This window comes from Aythya marila (genome assembly GCF_965140915.1).
Source record: "Aythya marila genome assembly, chromosome: 2".
Lineage (NCBI taxonomy): Eukaryota > Metazoa > Chordata > Aves > Anseriformes > Anatidae > Aythya > Aythya marila.
The window spans coordinates 135278383-135298739 of record NC_139043.1 but is presented as its reverse complement, the minus strand read 5'-3'; the positions used below and the strand labels follow the sequence as shown (position 1 = coordinate 135298739).

Genomic DNA, 20357 nt, shown 5'->3' with positions numbered 1-20357 from the left:
ATATAAAAAAAATGAGTTGCTCCATGCTTCTGCTTAAGAATAGCCATTAATTTCCCCCTTCTTCATACTTGGAACTGATCTAAAGCTCAGTGGAATCAAGAACGTGAATGAATATGAACCATTTTATTTGCTAAACTAATATATAAAGGCACGTTTATATTAAACTTCACCTTTTACGTTGCCAGGTTCCATATCTAACACCTTCTCACAATCCTGCAAAGCACTGTCCCAGTCCTGAAGTTTTATTTCTGCTTGAGCTTTGTTATTGTATGCAGCTGCAGTGGGTAGTACTGATATACTCCTGAAAAAAATGATGCATCGTTAGAAAGCCTGAATGTAGAATCATAGAATCATTAAGGCTGGAAAAGACCTCTAAGATCATCTAGACCAACTGTCCACTTACCACCAATAACGCCCAATAAACCACGTCCCTAAGCACCACATCTACTCTTTCCTTAAAGACCTTCAGGGATGATGACTCCACCATTTCCCTGAGCAACCCGTTCCAATGCCTAAGCACTCTCAGCAAAGAAATTTTTCCTAATATCCAACCTGAACCTCCCCTGGAGCAACTTGAGGCCATTCCCTCTTGTCCTATCACTTGGTGCCTGGGAGAAGAGGCCAACTCTCACATCACCACAACCTCCTTTCAGATAATTGTGGATAGCAATAAGGTCTCCCCTGAGCCTCCTCTTATTTTTGTCAACCTGCCCTTGAATCTCAATGGTTTTGAAAGATCTGAGTAACTTTGTGACACCTGCAAATTGTCCTATCACTATTCATCCACTTCTTCCTGACAAATAAAAATTAGTATCAGGATGCAACAGTGCTTTAAGTATTCTCCTGTAAAACCTTTTTGCACTGTTGACAATAATCTAATTATCCCTATTGCTCTAAAAATAACGTTCACAAGTAACAATAATTAAAATAAAAGAATACAATAGTATTTACTCACCGAGTGTAATATGTCACCGCTTCCACGTAATCTCCACTGGCAAAAGCTTCGTTGCCCTTTTCTTTTTCACGAGTAGCAATAAAGATCTTCTCTTTCTTTGTCATGCCTAGAAAAAAAATAATTATACATCACAACAATTAATAACTTGCACAGATGCAATCACAACATTGTCAGCTAAAATACTTTGAATATCATATTATTTAAATTACTTTTAAAACAACATGTATTATTAAAAGACATTTTCTATTACATTTTCTATAATAAAAAACTGAATTATTTTGATATGCACACAGTTCAGAATACAAGATGAAAGAGGTTACCCCACCATTAAATTATAATAGTGGAAGTGTGCTTTGTATTTTTACCTGGCTCTCTCAACCTAAATGCAACAAATATTTGAACTGATTTATTAACAGATTTATTTTTTTTTAAATATGCCTTCACTCTCAGTTGACCTTGTAAGAACTTTTTTAATCTCTAGGTGCCAAAAAATATAGGCAATTTTACCTCAATAATTTACTTCTTCAATTTAGATTCACACTCTATAACACAGTATTACAGTTAAAGAAAAAAATGTTTCTAAGGCATTACCAGTTGTATCTATTTTCTTTTCAATTAGAGGTAGACTTGGCCTATTAAAGAATCTTGATTTTGAGTTATTTTCTTCACCTTCTTCATCAATTTTAGAACACTCCTTTTCCACGTCAAACCTTAAATTAATAAAAATGACAAATACAATAATGTTGCACAGTAAAAGTCCTCTACTAGTAGAAAGGTATGCTTTCTATTTCCATTTTAAACTAAAGGTAAGCAGGCATAAAGTCAGTGTTCAATTATCCATGACTAGTTAGGAAAAAATAAAGCTTAGCGTTATCTCCTTTCCTCATGTTATTTTTTCCATTTCTCCTGCATATATATTACCGCTCCTTTTCTCATCCCTTCTGCTCAAAAACAAACAAAAGAGTCTACCTCCCCTCTTCAACCATCTCCAACAAAAGACAGGTGAAATTTATGGAATTGTATCTTCAGGTTCGATTCCACTTCTATCAGATGCTGGTATTAACCTTTGTTAGAAATACTGAAGAAATGTCTTTGAATTGATTAATAGTGTAATTTGAGAGAAATTTGAAAAACAATCTAGGACACTTCCAAGATTACTATGAAACAGCTTTTGAAAACAGTGTATAGGAATTTATATTGAATAAATATTGCAGCTATAATCCTATTAAAAATATAGGGTAATAACCAATTCCTACACTAAACTTTTCTGTTTATGACAATGAAACACAGCCTTTGCTTTTCACAATAGTATTCTCACTAGAACAGATTCCACAGCATTGTTTAAGGAGCTAGAGGGAAGCCACTAGCACAAAAAACAGAAGAATGCATTTTGCCCCTTCCACAGTCAATATTTGTCATCCAACTGGGAAGGGTAATATGCCACCATTACATTATTTAAATAAATAAATAAATATATAAATTGAGCTATTTTTAATTCTTTTTTTTTTTTTTTTAATGTACCTCCATAGACTTGTATCTTAGATGCTGGAAAAAAAATTATTTTCTGTTGACTTGTTATATTTCACAACACTTGAGCAAAAAAATACAAGGTAACTTGTTTTCAGTTAGCAGCACCACAATGCATCATTTGATGTTTAACAGAATGTTTATTATGAAAAACGTAAGTTTCACTGAATTATTATAATTCCCTGAAAAGTTACTACTATGTTTCTCAAAAATACTTAAACAACAACAGCAGCCTTCCCCCCCCAGTAGTGTTCCATTATAGAATAAATAAATGAGTTAATAAAAAAAATAAAGGGCTTAACATACTTGTCCCATTCGCTGTAATCCCGTGGTATGTTTTTCTTGCTTCTTTGTTTATTTTGTAATTTTTCATTCTGAAAGAGAAACAACCAGCCTGTAAGACAATTTTCAAAAGAGAAAATTCACAGCCTTTTTTTTATTTCTGCAATACATATCCGCACTAATTAACACTGTTCATGACTAATTTCAGCATAGTCTTGAAAATTTTATCTTGCTTTAAAGAACATCTTTATGTATTTGATGGACCATTGTAATCTGAGTCTCACACTTTCTCTCCACTACCCTGTTACGTGTCACAGAGGTGCTGGATAAAACTTTCAGATAGAAGAGACTGCTCTTCCTAATTAGTATTTTGTGTTGCTTTGAACCACCCTTTCAATACAGCAACAAACTCTACTTACTCTTGGAAAACCCCAGCCTTGTAACGCGATGTTTAACACCGAGATTGAATCAGTAACCTCATTTTAGCCTTGTCCTTCCCAGGAGAATGCAATGCACAGATTCTGACAGCCCCTGAAGCCCTCTGAACAAACTTAAAATAAAAATTTGGTTTGACTTCTTCTAGATAGTGTCTGTACTTATTTGACACACCAATCAAGCTAATTTCCAAGACGATTTATTCTCATTCTAGGTTTTAGACAATTTACACTGCAACAATCAGTCCCAATAACTGACTTAACTGATTTGTATCACAATCCAGCTCCTATCCTAATGTATATGGGATGTATTTCCATAGCCACCACCTCTGGCATCTCTTCCATCTCTGTCATCAGACTATGTTTCCGATAATGTCCCTCCCTGCTTGTTTACTTCAACAATATTCAGCAGCAAGGTGTGGTTCCAAACAGGTATTCCATAGTTGTACAGCCAGTTCAAAATATTTCTTTTTTACTCTTCGCTGGCCGTTCAGCCCTCCTCTTACCTTGCAATCCATCTCTCACCAAGTTAGACCAGGGTAATTTCTTGTAGGATTGCACACTTACAATTATCTGGGTTCGAACAAACAATTTAATAGATACCACAGTGCAACCCCTAAATATTTGTATCAGTGCAAGTGAGCATGTGATAAACTGAACCAAAGAAACAAACAGGAACCTCTTAAACTAGCTTTACCAGTGGTGACACTGTTGCAAGGAAACACTTCTGAAGTTGAATATAAACACCTCAATTTACATAATGCAAATGTGACCCTTCCTATAAACACCTACAGCTATCCATAATGTTAGGTTACATAAGCTTTTGTAGTATTCGACTTGAGAATTACACTTATGCTCTCAGTCATTCAAGAAGCTAGACAAAATGACACACATTTAGTGATTAATGCATGTTTGGAGGAGGCAACTCCTAAATATGGCTTCTTGGAATATTACATCATTGCATATGTATCCTGGGGTATATTACAAACTTTGTAATTTTTAAAATACCAAATCTCTTTTCAAACCAGAAGCCCTTAATTTGAATGAGCACAAAAAAAGATGAAACTCTCAGAAGAACATTTATAAAGTAACTACACAAACTTGAACACATCCTTTCATGGAATAAGGCAGAAACATTGACTCAAAATTTCAAAAATCCTTAATATTCTAGGTCTCATATTCTTGGGACCACTGTAACCAAATTGTGGCTCCAATGGAGTAAGGAATTTCTCAATCATTAATATTTCAGAGCATCTCATTCAAGAGGCTTTCATGAAAAAGCTACATTTGCATGCTGTATTAACTTTTCATTGGTACTTGGTATTACAGGCAGAGAACAAAAACAAAACAAACAAAAAAAAAAGAACAACCCTCTGCCCTTGTCATGTTTCTTGCCAAATTGCATGGATCCCAAAGTGTTTGAAGCCAAGTGAGTTATTTCTGCATCTAAAAACGAAGTACAGACTGGATTTAGTTCAGATGACAAACAATTTGGCCTTGGTTCTCCTCTGGATCCCATACTAACACATTATTATTCTGTGTCAACTAACCAGTATTCTTTTTCAATTTGGAGCATCCAAAATAATGAGGGCTATATAGATAACATCACAGACAGTTTCATTAAATAGAACTTGGAATACGCGTTGTATGCCATGGACTGTAGCCCATTGTGTCTGGCAAAGAAACCTATGTCTGCTGAAATCTCATCTGTACAATATTTTGGAACTGAGTATTTCTAAACCCACGCTTCCAGGACATGTTTTCCTTTTGTCCTGGAAAAAGGGAGGCAGTAAAATTGATTAAGCAATATGGACAGTTAGAAACAGAAATACTCTGTCTCTCCAGTCCTCTTTTATTCTACAGTATAGTTGTAACCTCAAAATCCTAGGCAGTGTGAAATGAAAACCAGGGTATTAAGAAACTTCCATATTGTGTAAAAAAGGGATGCTTTACATGAAGTATTTATCTATTCATTGATAAGCTTCTTCTATCTATTCATTGATTCTGCTTCACTGAAGTTCCTGGAGTTTTTATGCACCACATCAGACACACAGTCTCTAATCAAATGGAAGGGTTTGTGGATTTCTTTCTAGCAGAGAGGATTAATTTATCATCCCAACTTTATACCTGACATCACATTACAAAGTTATATGATGCTAGTGAAAAAGATAGTTACAGACCTAATTGATTAACAAAATATGTTTAAAAATTACCACCTTGCCCATTGCTTTATCAAATAGAAAACAAACAAAAACAACAAATAAGAACTGATTCAAAATATTAATCTGCTTTTTTGAAATTTCATTATACAGATGTCTTAGTGTGCGGTATAGAAAAAGCCTTTTATTCAGTATTGATCTAGTAGTGGTGTAACTGCACTGCTACATAAAAAGATTGAATTCTAGAACACAATTTCAGGCCCCTCTTTTCTCTTCCAGGAAAGGTTACAATTATTTCAGAGGTAGCCTTCACTGTCAAAAGGAAAAGAAATCATATACCACAAATAACACAAAGCTGTATCCGTGTTTCCTTGGTAATAACACTAATACCTAAACCTTGTATAGAGAATAAAAGTAATAAAAACTTAGAATCATTGAATCATTTAGGTTGGAAAAGATCATCTAGTTCAACCTTTAACCTAGCACTGCCAAGTCCACCATTAAACCATGTCACAAAGCTTTACAAGTTTTTTTTGAAGACCTCCAGGGATGGTGACTCAACCGTTTCCCTGGGCAGTCTGTTCCACTACTTCACAACTCTTTCAATGAAGAAATTTTTCCTAATATCCAACCTGAACCTTCCCTGGCACAATTTGAGGTCATTCCCTCGTCTTATGACCTGGTGCTTGGGAGAAGAGACCAACACCCACCTTACTATAACCTCCTTTAAGGTAATTGTAGAGTGCGATATGGTCTCCCTGAGCCTCCAAGCTAAACCACCCCTGCTCCCTCAGCTGCTCCTTGTAAGACTTGCTTTCTAGACCCTTCACCAGCTTTCTTGTCCTTTGGACATGCTGCAGCACCTCGATGTCCTTCCTGTAGCAAGGGGCCCAAAACTGAACACAACACTCGAGGTGCAGCCTCACCAGAGCCAAGTACAGAGGGACAATCACTGCCCTAGCCCTGCTGGCCACACTATTTCTGATACAAGCCAGGATGCTGTTGGCCTTCTTGACCACCCGAGCACACTGCTGGCTCATATTCAACCAGCTATGGACCAATACCCCCAGGTCCCTTTCCACTGGGCAGCTTTCCAGTTCCTCTTCCCCCAGCCTGTAGCATTGAAGTAAGTCTGCAGACTCACTGAGGGTGCACTCAACTCCCTCATCCAAATCATCAATATTAAACAGGATGGGTCCCAATACCAAGCCCTGGGGACACCATCCAGTATTTAGTCCAACAAAGCATATACCTGTGCAAGCAGCCAGTTTCTCTTTGTATATTATATATGGCAATAACCTTGCATTCTCCATTATCTTGGTCTGGTGTTTAAATACTGGCTGACAGTAAGAAGTAGTTTGTGACAATATAGGAACACAAATCAGGCATTTACTAAAACATAGGAATTCAAACCAATAATTTGAATGTGTTATTTTAACAATTAAAAAATATCACATGCTCCATAAGGATCTGTTCTAATTTAAATTTCTAACTTCCAAAAAGAAAAATGCTTCAGTGAATTTGTTGTGACAGTGTCCCAGAATTACAAACGGAATAGTGGGAATCAGACTGAAACCATTCATAGTAACATCTGACAATTCAAAAAAAAAAACCCATTCCCACACCTACGTTTCTGTCAATCCCTCCAGCAGCACTGTATTTAGTATTAGTAAGATATTATAAGATTGTGTATTACATATGTAATAGTAAGATACAGTAGAATGGCAGAATACAGCTCCTGGCATGGCTTCCTCCAAAAGGAACCTAGTTCATCTGCTTTAACACCACACTTCATGTGAAACAAACACATACAAGGGTGTTTACGGAGATTTGCTTCAGAAATGAGTTCTTGATCAGAATTATAACTTTACTACAAGAAGCATGCTAGTACGAAAGAAGCACTTTTGTTTAAGCATTGGTCTCCTGCAAGACTGCTTGAAGATTTTTATTTTCTGGTTAACAAAATATTTAAAAGGGGCCCAGTGAATAGAAGTTCTTACAGGTGACATTTTCTGATTTTAGAAAGACATAACTAACGTACACTTGTAAAAATAAAGCCTTAGAAAACTGGAGATACCTGATTAGCAGGAAGACAGCTGCTGGAACAACGAACAGGAGGCAAGTTATCTTGTCCTTCAAGCAGCATGTCTGTTCTCAAAACCTGTGGTTTATGATCATCTTCATGCATTTCTGTCACCCAGCTCTGAAAATAAGTAATACATCTGTACATTAAAGCAGTAGAACAGATACACAGTCTACAATGACTCAAACAATTATCATTATAATGCATTGCTCTTAATGGAGAAAAGCCATTATGAGGAAGATTAAAAACAAAGTTTAAAATCAAGCTTAAAATGAAAAAACAAAACAACATAAACTTAAGTTCCTTACTCTGGTTAAAAGGGTTATTTTTGTAAGTCACACTGCCAAACTGAGCACAGATAATGATGAACGCAGTAGGAGCTACATCCACGCCTACCTTTATTGTTGTTTAGAGTCAGGAAAGGGGAACCATTTTAAAGCCAAATATGCAAAATAAAAGCAAAAGTGCTTTTAATCATTCAGAATCACAGAATGGCTCAGGTTGGAAGGGACCTTAAAGATCATCTTGTTACAACTCCCCTGCCATGGGCAGGGATGCCACCCACTAGATCAAGCTGCTTAGGGCTTCATCCAAGCTGGTCTTGAATACCTCCAGGGATGGGGCATCCACAGCTTCTCTGGGCAGTTTGTGCCAACGCCTCACTGTTCTCTGAGTGAAGAATTCCCTCCTAACCTCTAATCTAAATTTCCTCTCTTTTAGTTTAAAACCATTCATCCTTGTCCTGTCATTATCTGAACGAGAAAGAGTTGTTCTCCATCTTTTTATAAGCCTCCTTTAATTACTGAAAAGCAGCAATAAGATCACCCCGGAGCCTTTTCTTCTTCAGGCTGAACAGCCCCGGATCTCTTTCTTCACATGAAAGGCCTCTGGTCATCTTCACAGCACCCCTCTGCACCCTCTCTAACAGCCCCACATCCTTCTTTTGCTTGGGGTTGCAGACATGGATGTGGTACTCCAAGTGGGGCCTCACCAGGGCAGAGCAGAGGGGCACAATCTGCTCCTCCTGCTGCCCACTCCTCTGTGGCTGCAGCCCAGGATGCAGTTGGCCTTCTGGGCTGCAAGCACGCACTGCTGGCCCAAGTCTTTCTCTGCAGGGCTGCTCCGATTGAGTTGTTCTCCCAGTCTGTCCTCATCTGGAATTGCCCCAACACAGGTGCAGCACCTTGCACTTAGACTTGTTGAACCTCCGGGCTGTCCCAGATCACCTCTTTGTCCTGCATGTGCCTTGATGTTGCTTCCAGGAGGATCTGTTCCATGATTTTCCCAGGCACAGAGGTGAGGCTTACCAGCCTGTAGTTTCCTGGGTCCACCTTCTACCCTTTTTAAAAAACAGAGTGATGTTTCCCCTTTTCCAGTCACCAGGGACTTCTCCTGACTGCCAGGCTTTTTCATATATGATGGAGAGAGGCCTGGCAACTCCATCAGCCAGTTCCTTCAGGACCCTGGGATGCATGGCATCAGGCCCCATAGACTTTTTCATCAGGTGGTCTCAAACCTGCTCTTTGCTTACAGTGCATGGTACCCAATCCTCATCTACGGGTTCAGGGAAACGCGGGACATGGGAAGCCCGACTGTCAGTGAAGACTGAGGCAAAGAAGTTGTTGAGTACCTAAGACTTCTCCACATCTGTTGTCCATCAGAGGGGGTACGCTCTCATTGGCCTTTCTTCTTTGCCCAACATACCTATAGAGCCCCTTCTTGTTATTCTTTGCATCCCTTGCCAAGCTCAGTTCCATTTGTGCTTTGTCTTTCCCAATCCCATCCCTGCACATCTGGGCTGCATCCCTATACTTTTCCCAGGCCATGTGTCCCTGCTTTCACTGCCTGTGCATTCCTTTCTTGTCCCTCAGTTTGACCAACAGGTCCTTGCTCAGCCATCCCAGTCGTCCACCCTCCCTGCCCGCATTTTTACACAAGGGGATGGAGAGTTCTTGTGCTCTAAGGAAAACATCCTTAAAGAGCTGCCAGCTCTGTTCAACACCTTTGTCCCTGAGAACAGTGTTTCAGAGGATCTCATCTTCTTGTCTGGTTGGTTTGTCTAGTACCTGGACCAGGAAGTTATCCTCAGTGCACTCCAGGAATCTCCTGGATTGCTTACAGCCTGCTGGGTAGCTTTTCCCTCAGACATCCGGGTGGTTGAAGCCCCCCATCAGGATGAGAGTGTGCGACCATGATGCTTATTGTACCTGAAGTAAGAATGCCTCGTCCACAGGCTCCTCTTGATCAGGTGGCCTGTCGTAGACCCCGACCAAAAGGTGACTTATACTGGTGTGGTCCTTAACTTTCACCCACAAGCTCTCAACCTGTTCATAGCTGTTTCTCAGAAGCATCTCTTCACAATCAAACCTTTCCCTAATACAGAGGGCAACATCCACTTCCCCTCCTTCCCTGTCTATCTCTTCTGAAGAGGTTATTAAGCACTGGCAGAAGCTTCCTTAAAGGACTGGAAATAACTGATTTCAAACAGAAATAGCATAATATAATTAGAACATGTTATAAACAAAATTGCCTCTAAGTTACCCTAAAGATTCAGAAAGCAACAAAAAGCATCTGTATATCTTCTCATAGACTCTACTAAAAAATAAACAACTATGCTTAATTTCTCATAAAATTAATTTTGCTGCTTTACTTTTTCCTGCACAATTCAATTCATAGCATGTTTGCTTCTAGGCCAGAAAAATAGTTGTTTCATATACACATCTAGTTTTTTTTTTTAATCACAGGTAAGAGATGTTAGTGTCATTCTTCACTATAAGAGAATCTGTTTTTCATATAAAATACCATAATCTAAAATGCTTATGCCCATCCAGATTTCTTCAATATTTTCAGCTGGATAAAGTACTCTTCCGTTCTTACAGTATAGAAACGGTATAGAATATTCTCCTGTTTTTAGATATACAGATTGAGAAAAGTGGATTTCATAAATGTAGTTTGCAATTATTTTGTGCTTTTTTGAATGAAAAATAATACATAAAGAAGTTCTCTAGAGTTATAATGGACATGAAAAATTCATTAACGTTAATAAATTAAATAATAATAATAATAAAAAAACAAAATTCTTCTATCACTTCCTGATTTAATCAAATAATCATGCTCTACTTAAGCACAAGATGAAGCTGAACAATCACTCCAGATTGATACATCAGAGTGATTACATTACTAACCACTATAAACTAGAGTAATACTGTACCATCAGTTCACCGTTAATTGTTTCCCATTCTTCAGCTGTGAAATCAGAAGCTGTAGCTGCAGGCCTGTCTTTCCTGAGAGCTCTGCTCCCCGGGTCTAAATGCTCAATACGCTTTTCACAGAACAGTGTCAGGTCAGGATAACATCCCTCTTCACCAGACCTTTGAAATGGAAGATATTAAAGTTACAAAAGAAAAATTTTACAGAAGGGGAATAAAATTAGTAATGAAATTAAGAAAATATGTATACCTTAATACCCTGAGAATCTTTTCCAGGTGTTTAACATCTGTGCATTTTTCAATGAACTTGTAGTCCAGATGACCAATAGGTATTTGATAAGTTTTTGTGGTTCCTTGGTCCAGCAAATATGGTACTGATTCATCACCCATAACTAAATTTTAAAAGAGGAAAAAAAAAATCTATGGACATCTAGTTATCTTTTAAAGTAATGGTAATTTAAGGAATAGCCCAGCTATTACTTTTTTATGCAAGCAGAACTATTGTCACAAAAGTAAAAACCTCCAATTTGAAGACCTTATCATGCAAACAGTTATTGACAGAGGCCTACTGACAAATATATGGTTATATGCAAGATATATTTTGGGAGAAGAATGTGCACAACTTTACTGGTTCTGCATGGCAGAACATATCAGAAAGTCTTAAAGAAAAGTTACCATATTTATGCCTACCCCATTACCTGCTTTTCTTTAAACGTGGTATAGTATTTCTTATTTTAATTAAGGGTGGTCAGGATAAAGAAGACGATGGTGCAGTGACTTCTCTTTTTTTTTTTTTTTTTTTTTTTTTTTCCCCCTCCCCAGAATTAAGATGATTCACTGCATCTTAAGGAGTGATAGCCCTTATCTTCTCTGTAGCCAAAACTAATCTGATTGCCTTTCCTCACTAACTGCATTTTCTGGGTCTCTGATTATATTACCGTACTAATACAGATCTTTTCCAGTATGCCTGTAACAGATGAAGCAAGGTGTTCAAAGCAGACATTTCCTGTCTCTCTGTACCTTTGAACTGCTTTATTGCACTTTTTTTTCTACTTCATTTCCAAGCTCTGCTCCACAGAGCATGTTACGTTGCGCGAAAAATGTTATTTTAACAGGTATTATGAGGGTAGCCAGCCAGGCAGCATGTGATGATAACCACGTGCAGATGCAAATCTAATAAAAATAATTTTAACTTAAATTAGTGCATAATTACACATATTAGTTTGTAGTAGCATGAAATGTTTGTAATACAGCATCATTTAAATAATAAGCGGTCGTAATTAGGTACTGCGCATAAAGACAGGATTTTGCCCCTAGAATCTACAGTTTTGGTATAGAAAACAAACCAAACCAAACCAAACCAGCCCTCACCCCCGGACTCGCTCACCCAGCTCCCGGGCAGTGCGGTAAGGAGGAGATGGGGCTGAACGGGGGCTCCCCGCTCCTGCAGACGGAGCTTTTTGCCTGAAGGCAGCGCCCGACCCCCGGCATGGCGGCGGGCCGTGGCAACCGTTGCTATATACAAGATGGCGGCCGGCCCCGGCAACCGTTGCTATGTACAAGATGGCGGCGGGCGGCGCGCAGGGCACGGGGAAGGACGAGGCGGGCTCCGAGCCGCCCTCCGCGGCCGCCCCACACGCGAGGGCTCCCGCAGGGCCCCGCTGGGTCTCGGCGGAGCCGCCTGAGGGTCCCCGGCACCCACCTGCCCCGTGCCGCGGTGCCTCCAGCACGGCCGCTGCCCGGCCGGGTGTAGCCGCGCAGGCACAGCGGGGCTATGGCGGAGAGGCACAGCGCCACACCTGAGGTGGCAAAGCGGGGAACCAGAGAAATCCCTCTGTGGCTGTTAAAAATACATGCCCCGCGTTACGACGTATTAAATAAAACGTCCCTTGTTATAAGTTAAAAAGCTCTTCGTTTTTATACGTGATTTGACTCTGGAGAGCTTATTCACCTCAGCCACTCAACTCAGCAGTTCGGGGATTTGGCCTTCAATAAAACATCACCGGTTTGCTTCCCATGTACAATTCTATCTAGCCTAAGTGTACAATTTGATCTAGCCCCCCGCCAGTTTCTCCAAAGCTGTGTTATCTACAGCACCATTGCCTTCCTAGCCTTGTCCCAGACCCAGCTGCATTTGCAGGTACAATCCAGTAAGATAGCCAAGGAAACAAAACAGCTCTAAAATATTTTTTAAAAATCCCATTTCCTAGAACAACCCACTATAGTTCATTTATGAACCGGTATATGACCATATATTCCATGACAAAGGTATCTCACTACACTGATAGAAAGTTAAAAATGTTGTTATGTCATTATTAAAGGCATCATTGGCACTATTATCAAAATAATAATTTACCCTACCATTTAAGTAGGGTAAATTAGTATCAGACACAATCCAGCAGTATTTTAAAATACACATTAATGTATTTTATTTTCAAGGTATTTTAGTATTAATACTTTCTGAACAAACAGATGCAGAATTCTGGCTCATAAATACAAAACAAGCACTTTTTATTACAGACTCACAAAAAGTCATCTGAAAAGCAGAACAGTATTATTTTAGCTTTGGGACCCTTACTCAGGGTATCGTTAAACTACAGTCCTTCTTTTCTTGGGTACAACCAAGTCACAAAACAGTTCGGAGATTTCTGTTTACACATGCTTTGTAATTTATCGCGAATTGTTTGCTCTCAAGTTCTTTGATACTTGCTCTTTTGAAATCCAAATCTGTGTTTCAGACCTAACTTTGTGTGTCTTTCGATTTATTCCCATGGGAATTTATTCAAACCAAGATTTTATGCAGTTCATAGGAGTCCAAAGAGCATTTAATAAAGTTACGATGCAAGTAAGGTTTAGACGAGAGTCATGAAAACAAGATGAACTCAAAACCAAATACAATACCAATGAATTTAACAGACTTCTACATACTATGACTAAAATTTAAGTCACAGTTTTAGAAACCTGTAGTAATACAGACAAAAAATACTAAGTGAAGTTTAATATTTTAATATCTTAAAAGAAAAATATGCATTTGTACACTAATAGATTTACAGAACAAAGTCAGAAATAATAAACTGCAGCATAATAATCAATATATCTTCAGCTCACATCACCGGGCATCAAAAACCACCACTGGAATGGTGCAGTTAAAGAAAAATGTGTTGTGGTTGGGAAGGAAAAAAAGAGAGAAAGATCAGGGAGAGAAAAGGAGGCAGTAAGGGAAGACTATCCAAATCTAAAGACACAAGTAACCATATAAAAGCATTTAGAACTCATTTTTAATTAACCCTACAACATGTTCCTGCATGATATCAGCCATACCCTGTACGTCACCCACACGACTTTTGTGGATTATTATAGTTTTCATAGAAAATGGAAAATGAGACAATGTACTGGGAAACAAGGTCCACAGTTATACAGCAAAGATGTCTCTATAGTTTGCTCTACTGTATTGATTTTTTGGCTTTGAAGGATTCTTGCACAATTACTAAAATTTTCCGTTTTGTTTACCTTAGACGCCTTATCCCCACTCACAGCTCCCCAAGTGCATTCACGTGCCTTTGTAAAAGGATACATCTTTTTGTCCTTTTCTTGTACATTATTCTGTACCCGCATTCTCGGCATCTGATAGGATCTCTTGCCTTTATTTCATTTTCTGTATGGCATTCTGATGTGACAGAGGAAGATAATGGGAGTGAGTAAAAATCAGCATTGTTAATGCACAGACAACTTTCAGAAGTCTTACTTCTTATTTGTGGCAAAAAAAAAAAAACACAACATAATTCACAAAATAATTTGTAATGAATTTGTGTAAAGAACTGAAAGACATTAAGATTCTGTGCAGAAAGAAAAAATAAGATCTACAAACTTCACTTTTTAAATATCAAAGAGGACCTTGCTAGAAATCACCAAATCATTAGTGGTATTGAGAATGGTACGTGTTCTGTACAGTTGACTGTCTACTCATGAAAACTTCACCTCAGGCTCCCCTCTGCCTCCCCCCCAGCCTCCCAAGTTTATTTTCTTAAGTCTCCAAAACACTTTGACTCTTATGCACTCAATCTCCAATGTTTACATTATAAGGTGAAAGAAAAGTTGACTATTAAATTGACTATTACACTTTAGTAAAAGCTGAGTGACCAATTATTTGCAAAAAATCCTCCCCCAAAAACGCACTAAACAGAAGTCTGTCCTGTGGAGATGCAGAAGTATTGTCCACTGGAGATGCAGACTTCCATGCAGCAACAGAAGCTCTAATGAATTACTTCCATATCACTGTCTGTATGTATTATTACTATGCTACCACATACGTGGTAGCATCAGTGAGTAAAATTTAAAAGATCATCAGGATTCACAATGCTATTTCCATTTCTTCAGTACTGTGATGATGCATCCTTCATTATAAGAACACCAGATCTCCAGTAACAGAGAAAAGAATTCACTAATGTCTTTTTTTTTTTTTTTTTTTTTTTTTACCTCCACAAATGTAAATCATTGGCTGCTGCTTTGGAGGCTGAACATCCTTCTGTGAATCCATGTTCTACATAAACAAAAAAAACAAAATATACACAGTTTTTTTTTTAAGAGGCATACATAAATATTGAAACATCTCCATCAAAAGTCAGCAGAATATGAAAAACTCTTCAAAGTAAATACAAATTCCATCTGTATTTGACCAACATAGGATGACTCATCGGAAGAGACTTCAGAAACTTATCTGGTCCAGCTGCCTTCTTAAAATAGTGTGATCAGGTTGCACTGAGCTTCACCAACTGGGTGTTGAAAAAAAACTCCAAAAATGGAATCTATACATCATTTTGTATTAAAGATAATTTTAAACACAAAAGGTAAATAAATATTATTTTCTTTCCTCCCTTCAACCCTGATGGAAACAGAAAAATAAAACAATTCATGTACCATTCATTTAACGGCCACACTATCATGAACAAGATAAATCTTGTTGGAGAGCAGAAAAAAGGCAACAACACTAGCTAACCTAATTCTAATTTTACGGATTATAAATCCTGGGAACAGACTGTAGGCAAGATAATAATAGGCATTTACATAAATAAAGAGGGGCCATATAGAATAAATTCCACCCTCAAACCCCCAAGATAGGTCTCTATACTTTCAAGCATCTCTTAGTGCTCTATTGTAATGGTTTAAGTTGTTCAGGCTTATTTAGAGGCAAGTATTCCCTCACGTTATCAGACAACAATTATGTCTACTCCACAAACATTTAATGGAGTTTTAAGTAATTCCACATAAATATGTTTGCAAGCATCAAGGTTTTTACAACAGAGATAGCAGATGTTTTTTCTTCCACTCAGACTAAGATAGATGAATATCTCTTTGTAAGTTTTTGAGGTTGTTGTTTCTGAGCCCACTGACATAGAGGATAGGAACTCCTAGCTATTATGTCATTAAATGACCTTCACAGTGCTTCCTCGTGAGCACGAGTCCTGGACACTTTCACTTAATTCCCTGGTATATTTCCCTGATCTTCAGTTTCTTCCAGTATAAATGCATTTGGGGCTTAAGGGTAGAAGCACAGGCTTGACATAAACAGTTTATCTTTTGCTTAAAAGAGTCTGATCAGCAGGTGCCAAACCCCCTCATTAAAACAAAACAAAACAACACTATGCCGTTCCATTCTGGGTAACTGAATTAGTTAAACTCTACAGCTTTTAAGTAAGGTTTTGCTCTACTGTTATCACAGTGGCACTTTAAAACACACATATTATAGTCTTATTGTGTCACAAGCTATATATAGTCAGGGTTGGCAGTCATCCCTTGGCACTTGAGAAGAGCAGTACCTTCAAAGCGAGCCAGACTCAGGAGGCCCAACTACCACAGTTACATCTGAAGGCTGAACTGCCACAGTTACAGTTAACTGGAGGCAGTGCTGGCCATGCAGCACAACAACACAGCTGCAGGAGACAGCAGCGAACTACAGCTCTGCATTTTGCAGGGTAGCATCACCATTTCGCTAGCGTTCACACCCCCAGCAGCTAAAGCACAAGCTGGCACAGCCAGAAGGCACACAGACAGACCTGCGTGCTCCGAGCACTACGGGGCACACCACAACTCACCACGAGGACGCGGAGCTCCAGTCACAGTCCCCGAGCCCTCCAGGCGTACCTGCGGGAGAAACAAACGCGGTCCTTAGTGTCTCGCTGAGGGCAGGCTGCCCTCCTCGCAGCCCCATAAACACCCTCTTGAACCCCACAGGGATTTTAAGGAAGCCTCCCCGCTCACCCCAGCCACGAAGGGAACCGCGGCGCTTCTCGGCCTCTCGGCGCCGGCTGATGACGGCGCGGCGCCGCCTCCCCTCAGAGCGGGCGGCCCGGGAGCGCCGCCGGGTGGCCGGAGCGAGCCCGGCGCTTGCTGAGGGAACCTGAGGGGGCTCCTCCGCGCCCGTCCCGAGGCCTCAGTGCTTTGGAACAAAATATTTTTTAGTTGTCCGTCCCCGGCCTCTGTCTGTGCAGACTCAGCCAAAAATCCTGCTGCAGCTCGCGCCGTGCCACCGCAGAGTTTGAAGTCGCTGCGGTGTCTCACCTCACGGCTCTTGTTGTTTTCAGAAGCACTTTAAGGTCCTCAGAGCTAAATTTGGTACCTTGCTGTGTGTACTCCTTCTTTAAACAAAATTTACAATTTATGATGCTATACATTTTAATTGCAGGATCGTATTATGGAAGAGGTTCAAATTTGGGCGATTCCAGCATCCTGAGCCGAAATATTCCAGCATACTGAACCAAAATAGCACAGCCAAAATACGAAACAATACCAGGTACTTGCTTAGTCCATGCTGGTGTAAATGACAAATGTTCAGTAGGCATTTTATAGACTGTTTTCTTTACTCAATTTCACAAGAATTTCACCTCTGGAAATCGTTTAACAAATACTTTTTCGTAAATATTCTGATTTAATGACTTCATCATTCAGGAGACTTCCTTGTTTAAGGAAATGTTTCTGAATGATGAATAAAATGCTATTTCTCAATACTGAAAAAAAAGTAAAGACTCTTTCCGAATACTGAATAAAAATTGTTTCCTGAGGAACAAAATGGGTTGATACCACACGAGTTTACCAGTTATAACTTACTGATGCTCTCATAGCAGCAAATCACCTTCATATGTTACCCTGTAGTTTACCTAAAATTAACTTGAGGAACAATAAATATCGGCGGTTTTCCTATTTTTTTTTTCCTAATTTTCCTAATTTAAGTTACATGTAATAAAAATACGTTCAAGATCTTAGACAGCTCGTCTGTTTTCCCATGCTGCTGTGTATAAATAAAGCTAAATATAACTTCTGGGTGCTAGAATAAAACACATGCAAGCGAAACGACAGGTGAAAGGCAGCGCTATTCGTCCTGATTCGCACTCCCCCAAATTTACTGCCCGTGTCCTCTTCGCCACGGTTTTCCTAAGCGTGAGCTGGTGCGAAGAGCTTTAAGCAGAGGAGAAAATAAAGCCTGAACCATAGCTTCACTTGGTAATGCATATCAAGTAATTAACATCCGAGAAGTAAACAAATAAAAATCAACCGATTTCTCTGGACTTTTTTTTTTTTTTTAGAGACGGATTTGTCGAGACGATACTGTAAAACTGGTTTACTAATTATACTGCCATGAAAAAGAAAATTAAAGTTAATTATGTGAAAACAAAGTCTCAAAGAAATCACGCAATTGCTTGATTGTTGCTATCGTTTAACTGTTCCCTCGGAAAAAAAAAAGGTTTTATCAGGTGCCTCATTTCCTTGCTCCGTTTCTGTCAAAGCCAAGAGCAGCGCTGTCGTGATAGAGCCCCGCTTTGAAGGGCTGATAAACGCCAGTCCGAGGGTGTTCCGAGGGCTGGGAGCATATGGGACATGTCTGCTGTCCCCATAGAGGAAAAAACTCCGGGGGAATAACCCCAGAAGAAGGGTTCGTGGCTGCGGGCTGAGGTGCGCAGAGTGCTCGGGGGATGGCAAGGCGCTCGTAGCCTGCCCGTCAGGGTATCGCGGGCTCTCTCGCATTATTTCGTTGTAAAATTTACGTTCTCAGGCTTTTACTGCCCGCATGTGCCGCATTTTGTTAAATGGTGCTGTTTGGTGTGAGGTTTCTGTATGTCGCATTAAACACTGTAACTATAATTTGTTAAATTCCCTGGATGTTTTTTCACCACAGCAAGCTGCCCCTTTCACAGAAAAAGCATTTTTTTTTTTTTCCTATAGATAAACACAACTATTAGAGAAAGAAATTCTCCTGATACATGTGAAATAGATACTACTACACAAAGCCCTTTGGGAAATCAATTCCTCTTCAATCAGTTTCTATTAATTTCTCCCTCTAAAATGGAAGCCTCTGGCATATTTCCCCCTTTCTCTTTTGATCCGTAACGGTTACCTTTTAGCCACATAAAACCGTACTCTTTATATACAAATGTCCCCATTTCCCCCACTTTGGATGGGCAGTTTTTAAATTCGCCTTTCTTCGGGCTCCCTTTGGCTGCGAGGCTTCGCCGCCCCGTGAACGGGCTCCGAGCGGCGGGGCAGAGCCCGCCCAGCCCACGAACTGGAAGTACGGCTGAATTTCGGCGTTAATTTAGAAAGCTTCTAGTTTGCTGCTTTGGGTGTAGGCATTACTCTTAGTCACGCACAACAGTTTAAAATCTTTCTCATCTGATGTCGTTTCTGGTGGAGGAAATAAAAAGTAAACAGGGGGAAGAAACATAAAAATTAGAGGTAACCTGTGGTAAATCTCATCTCAACGAGGTGAGGGAGAATGATACCCAGAAGGAGGAGGACACAATAACAATTTATTCGGCCTCTGTGTGGCAAGCAGAGGCTTTCCCTGCTCCTTTTCCTCGCTGCTGCGAGGACCGTGGCTCCCCCCGCCCGCTGTGGAGCCCCCAGGTGTGTGGGTGTGTGCAGCCGCACCGAGCTCGGGAAACGCAGGCACCCAATTACTCATTTTTAAATGTACAGTTTCAGTAAAAACACGGCAAAACCTAGGCGTCATCACTGGCATCTCCCACCCGACTGACAGGTGATTTAACCGAGGCAAACACTCCGTGATTATCTCGTTCCCGAGCCGCCGGGTACAAACGCGCTAATTAATGTGAATTAATTGGCACCCTTACAAGTCAAGCTTAAAGGTGCGGGTGCAGAAAGCGTTTTGCATCTGTGAAAGGCTGGCCGTGACTGACCAGCGCCTGTGAAGGGCTCTCTTCAGCCCTCATCCCCAACTCCTCTCCTGAGGAGAAGCAGAAGGGCTCTGGCAGAGGCGGGAACGCCTCGCCCCCAGCATCTCCTGAGGAGAGGCAGAAAGGGACGGGGGAGCTGAGGGAGAGAGCCACACCATCGGGGCGATCTTATGGTGGGCTGACTGCATTGAGGTGTAAACGTGAGGGGGAAGGCGAGCCTCACGCCGCGGAGCGGGCTCTCCTCAGGCCCCCGCTCCGAGGCGGTTGGTAAAGGCGGGCGGTTCAAACCCAAGCGAGGGAAAGCAGCGGCGGTGGCTGCACGCGAGGAGCCGCTTGGCTTCCCTCCACCCACAGCGGCTCCTCGCCAAGGGCAACGGGCTCGGGAGCCGGGCGGCGAGCCGCTGAGGCGGCAGGATCCCCGCCTTCTCCAGCCAGCAAGCCCGGGGCGAGGTTGGGCGTCGCCTTCGCCTTCCCCTCAGGGAGCCCCGCCGGCCTCTGCCCGGCGGTTTGCCCCGTGAGG

At 40.5% G+C, this 20357-nt stretch overlaps 2 protein-coding genes across 2 annotated transcripts in view; both read right to left on the bottom strand.

The window, feature by feature from the left end:
- The window catches only part of SPAG1 (sperm associated antigen 1), a 40870-nt gene extending 28747 nt beyond the window's left edge, over positions 1 to 12123 (bottom strand). The window contains exons 1-8 of the mRNA XM_082754322.1: positions 12037 to 12123; positions 10900 to 11041; positions 10652 to 10811; positions 7435 to 7560; positions 2789 to 2856; positions 1547 to 1665; positions 956 to 1061; positions 171 to 301 (exon numbers count right to left, since the gene is read on the bottom strand). Of these exons, the coding sequence (XP_082610448.1) occupies positions 171 to 301; positions 956 to 1061; positions 1547 to 1665; positions 2789 to 2856; positions 7435 to 7560; positions 10652 to 10811; positions 10900 to 11039 (850 nt within the window). The 5' untranslated portion in view covers positions 11040 to 11041; positions 12037 to 12123. The remainder of the gene's footprint in view (positions 1 to 170; positions 302 to 955; positions 1062 to 1546; positions 1666 to 2788; positions 2857 to 7434; positions 7561 to 10651; positions 10812 to 10899; positions 11042 to 12036) is intronic.
- Positions 12124 to 13143: 1020 nt separating this feature from the next.
- On the bottom strand, positions 13144 to 16957 carry POLR2K (RNA polymerase II, I and III subunit K). The gene is made up of 5 exons (XM_082752767.1): positions 16908 to 16957; positions 16742 to 16790; positions 15126 to 15189; positions 14224 to 14316; positions 13144 to 13781 (listed from the first exon to the last, which is right to left on the bottom strand). The coding sequence occupies exons 3-5, from the start codon at positions 15184 to 15186 to the stop codon at positions 13759 to 13761; spliced, it is 177 nt and encodes a 58-aa protein (XP_082608893.1). The 5' UTR covers positions 15187 to 15189; positions 16742 to 16790; positions 16908 to 16957; the 3' UTR covers positions 13144 to 13758.
- Between the last annotated feature and the right edge of the window lie 3400 nt (positions 16958 to 20357).